We start from the raw sequence: 4,661 nt of genomic DNA on the forward strand, positions 1-4,661 counted from the left end.
TACTACACCAAAACTTGAATACATTTCACATAAACAAATTACAAACTATGTTTAAGAGTTAGTATGAAACAATGTGTATTAAATACATGTTACGCTTAAAATATTAAATGCTATTCATAAATTGAAAACCTTTGGTGTTTATTTTTATAGATTAGCAAATCCGGAAATAGAAAAAGCCAAAATGTAGAAAAGAAACAGAACACTAAACATTAGCGTTGATAAAAAAGAATCACAGTATAAACTTAAATACAAAGTGATTTCTTATGTTTGTTACTAGTAATTTAACCAAATTTAAGTATATACCAAGTGATTTCTTATAAACTTAAATACATGTCATGTAAAGAAAAACAGCTTAAAATATTACATATCATGTTCATGATCTAGCACCAAACACTATGTGTAACATACAAAAATTATCAATTGATCCGATAAAACTCACAATCCAAAAAAAAAAAAAAAAAAAAAAAAAGAGTTAAACTTCAAAGGTAGAGGAAGTCATGAACAACCTGGCCAACTTCTATCCATGATATCTGTGTTTTCTATATTTCCATGTATGTAGACTTTTGGCTCTTTAACCTGTGAAAAATACAAACATGTTTCATAAATGCATTCTGAAAAAATACATCAAAAAAAAATTTATGTATTATTAAGTATAAATACCATTGAAATTGGCGGGAAGCCAACATGAAGACGCATCCTAGAAAACCCATCTACCTTAAACAAGCACTCAAATCCCTTGATGCTCGAATGTTCGCTATGAAAAAGATTAGTTAAATTCCATTTATATAATATTAAAATTTGAAATTTTTATAAGTCGAAAATTAATAATATCAGTAACTCACTTCAAAAGATAGGTAAAGTTCCGCTGACAAAATTCTTCCAAATGTATTCCTTCTTCTTTAGAATACCTGAATCAGTAACATAATAATATAGTTAATAAACAAGAATTCATAATGTTTATCTTTTTAAAGATAACAAATAAATTTATTTTTCAGTAAAAAATAAACATACACCCATTGGTTGTCATTCTCACAAAACCGGGAAATTCCATTCATTGCTGAGAAGGTGTCAACATGAACCCTGGTAGTGTTTTTCATATGACCTATCAGAAGATTTCAAGTAATGATTATTATAGAGAATTATTATTAATATTATAATTAAATAATGATCATTTATGAGAGAAAAAAAAAAGAGGAGAGAGATTACCTATACCTACTTTGTGCAAAGATCTTAGAGCATAGCCACTAGGGTAGTTCTCATAAGAGGCCATGAAAGTGATGACACTGCATCCTAAACTACAGAAATTATCATATCAAGAATGAGATGTGAAACATTTTTTTTATTTTAAATAACCAAAGAAAAATAATTTATCTTTCAACCTGATCACAAGCAAACCAATCAGAACTATGTAAAGTAGATTCCAAAAACTCTTCTTTCTATTGTTGTAACTGTGGTAAAAAAAAACAACAATGTTATGATTTCAAGAACATGATGTGATAAAAAGTAAGAAAAAAAAAAACAAAACACAAATTAGAAAGAAGCCACATACATTCGACTAGCTGCAACTGCTGCTGACAAATTGAAGATTGGAACAGAACTGATAATGAACCGAAGCTCCTGAAAAAAAAAATTGTAAATTTTGGACATTTATGCCCTTGAGTAGTACACATCAAGTTGATCTAAAAAATTTATGGTGTATGTAAGATACCTTGTGTGGAAGCTTGGAGTAAAGTATGATAAATGAAAGAACAGGAAGAATGTAGAATAAAAGTCTTCTATCAAATATAACCCCAAACTGCAACAATCACAAAATTTTAAAGTCAAATCATCTTTTGATATCAGATAAATGGAGTATAATTTATAAATATTATAAAATTAGTATTTTTTTTTCCTAATTGATTACCAAAAAGAGAGGATATGCAACCAGTAGTGAGCGAGGTAAAGCAGAAGTGAAGTACCAGTAAAATGGATGTGTCTAGGGGACATATGTTATGGAAGAAGTATAATTAATAATATAAAAAGATAAATGAAAATATTTAAATAAGAAAAGAAAACCCTAGTTTAGGATACACCCCATTCTGAACTCCGGTTCAAGACAGAGTTAAACCAAAAGACTTCAAATTCAGGCCACAACCACCTCTGCCACATTATGGAATCGATAAAGATAGTAAGACCTGATAAAATATGAGATTTTTATTAATATAATTGTTATTTTTGTCCTTATAGGTGAAATTAGATAAAATAGTAATACAGACCTATGCTGAAAATTGCAGCTCCAGCACAGCATTTTATGGCTTTCCACAAGGAAATTGATTTTGTCTGTAATTTTACAGAGGCATTTCGTTGTAATTACTTGAAACAATAATTTTAATAATGATAAAGGATGAGAAAAAAAATAATTTGATAAGAATGAAACAGCAAGAAGATATACCAGTAAAAGTTCAAGGCCAAGAGGACAAAGAAGTAGCAGCATATCACATCTAAAGACAATGGTAGCAAAAATCTGAACTTTTCATTAGAAATAATGACTTTTTAATTTACAAGTTATTTTTTACATTTCTGAAAAATAAAAGCATACCAGGCATCTTAATGTGGCATAAAAGCTCCCTTTGAACCAGTATCCATATGATAAATTTACTACAGAATCATACACAAATTTGAAAAAGAAAAGGAAAGAATGGTCTTTGTGTAAGTCAATGAAGGGTCAAAGTTTAATCACCTAAACCTAAAGCAAGTATATTAGGAAGAGGACGTGTGCAATAGAACAGCATATGGAACTGAATTGCTAATAGTATCACAAAGAAAGCTTCAACTTGAAGCCCAAATTTATTTCTGATCTGCTCAGAGAAATTAATAAAATTTACATGAACTAATGTCAAACAACTTAAACATAAAAAAGTAAAACTTTAATACCTGAACACGTAAAAATCGAAGTGTTGCTAATATAAAGAATCCTAGAGCCAAACGGACTACAAAACAATACAAATGAGTAAGAGAACTAAGGTTTTGTGTATAAGTTTGAACAGATGAAATATAAATTAACCTGCTAAAAGACTATAAATCTTTGGCAAGTGCAGCAAATTGATAGCTAGAACAACTGGGGATGCTAAAATGGATACTAGTAATGCACCTGTGAACATTTACATGGGAAGAAAAGGAGTTCTAAGTTTTAAGTTTCAGATGATGTTTCATATCATGATTTTATAAATTATAAGATAAAAGAGCTTACCAATAAACGTTCGAGGAACAACCCCAGGAAACTCCAAATGATCATACTGTTGTGTAAGTAGTGGCATCATATAGAACCATTAGAGAGAAATGATGAATCTTTAAATCCAGAAAAGAAAGTCACTTATGACTCTAAGACTTATCCATAGTGTATTCTTCTCTGATAGAGTAAAATAGAAAAAAGGCTAGTACTTACATTTTCTATGTGATGCCAGTGATACAAGATATCGTGCATGGCCTGAGTAAACAAAATGTCATAAACATTATCAGTTCAATTACAAATCACACCTTTGGATGCAGAATAGGGTGGAAAGAATTCCACGATTATGAACACGGTGGAAGAAAAATCATCACAACAAAGGAAGCTTATGAGTTCAGGGGAAGTGAATAACAAGAGGAAGATAGTCAATGTTTCAATCCAATCTAAATAACAGAATTGTCATCCAAAATCAAAGGCTTTAGACTGAGGAGGTATTTATTTTATTATTTTTTTCTTTTGGATTTTATGATTTATAATAGATTTTATCAGTTAAAAGTTCAAATTGTCAAAATTATTGCCTTTGAGCAAAATCAAAAGAACAAAAAGAAATCTTATACCTACCTGAACATTGAAGCTTTCTTCAACTTTCGTAAATGGCGCCATAAGTACGTAAAATGCAGCAATTGATCCGAGAAGCACATCATAACCTAAATCACTCAAAACTACAACTATGACTTGATTGACCACTAAAAACAAACAAACAACAACGAATGTATTATATGCGCAAATCAAGGAAAATTAAATAATTATTAACCGTAAATCGACATGAAATTCGAAGATCGGCGAGGAGGAGCCATTGTAGGGAGAGGGTGATACAGGGAGTGGAGGTGGGTTAGCGTCTTAGCGAGCGTTTAGGGAGGTGTTTGGACGTGCCTTTTGACTTTTTGACGGCAGTGAGCCAAGCTACTCGAGAGCTACTCGGGATCGGATCATTAAAAGTTCGACTCGAAATCGATTTTAAATGAGCCCGAGCCGAACTCGAGCTTAATATTAAGCTCGTTTATTAAACGAGCTCGAGCTCGAGCATAAACGAGCCTTTACATAATATAATTTATTATTATTTATATATATTAAAATAAAAATATATTAGAGGAATTACGGATTTAGGGTATTAGTAAACGAGCTTCTTAACGAGTTTGAGCCGAGCTTAAGCTTATTTAGGCACATCAGATAAAAAACGAGTCGAGCCCGAGCCGAGCTTGGATAATTCTTTACGAGCTCGAGCCGAGCTCAGTACAAGAAAGCTCGAATCGAGCCGAGCTCGAGCTCGAGCCTCATATAACTTAAACGAGCCTGATCCGATCCTGGTCAAGCTCGGGCTCGGGCTCGGGCTCGGCTCGGCTCGTTTGCACCCTTAGTCGCATCTAAGTGAATTATTTTAAAATAAAAGATT

General features: G+C 31.7%; 1 protein-coding gene across 4 annotated transcripts; it reads right to left on the reverse strand.

Moving 5' to 3' along the window:
- Positions 1-237: 237 nt before the first annotated feature.
- LOC111885666 (dol-P-Man:Man(7)GlcNAc(2)-PP-Dol alpha-1,6-mannosyltransferase) lies at positions 238-4,148 on the reverse strand. 4 transcript variants are annotated; one of them, XM_023881914.3, is made up of 20 exons: positions 4,023-4,148; positions 3,830-3,915; positions 3,425-3,466; positions 3,230-3,275; positions 3,044-3,130; positions 2,914-2,969; positions 2,720-2,837; positions 2,579-2,637; positions 2,432-2,503; positions 2,256-2,319; positions 2,071-2,174; positions 1,904-1,975; positions 1,709-1,795; positions 1,550-1,617; positions 1,380-1,448; positions 1,213-1,295; positions 1,012-1,102; positions 843-908; positions 661-754; positions 238-576 (listed from the first exon to the last, which is right to left on the reverse strand). In XM_023881914.3, the coding sequence occupies exons 1-20, from the start codon at positions 4,063-4,065 to the stop codon at positions 496-498; spliced, it is 1,488 nt and encodes a 495-aa protein (XP_023737682.1). In that variant the 5' UTR covers positions 4,066-4,148; the 3' UTR covers positions 238-495. The 4 variants fall into 4 exon arrangements, with proteins under 4 accessions (XP_023737682.1, XP_023737681.1, XP_052626249.1 ...); XM_023881913.3 differs by having other exon boundaries at positions 1,207-1,295; XM_052770289.1 differs by having other exon boundaries at positions 3,830-3,930; positions 4,023-4,092.
- Between the last annotated feature and the right edge of the window lie 513 nt (positions 4,149-4,661).

The sequence above is a fragment of the Lactuca sativa genome, chromosome 4 (assembly GCF_002870075.4).
Source record: "Lactuca sativa cultivar Salinas chromosome 4, Lsat_Salinas_v11, whole genome shotgun sequence".
Lineage (NCBI taxonomy): Eukaryota > Viridiplantae > Streptophyta > Magnoliopsida > Asterales > Asteraceae > Lactuca > Lactuca sativa.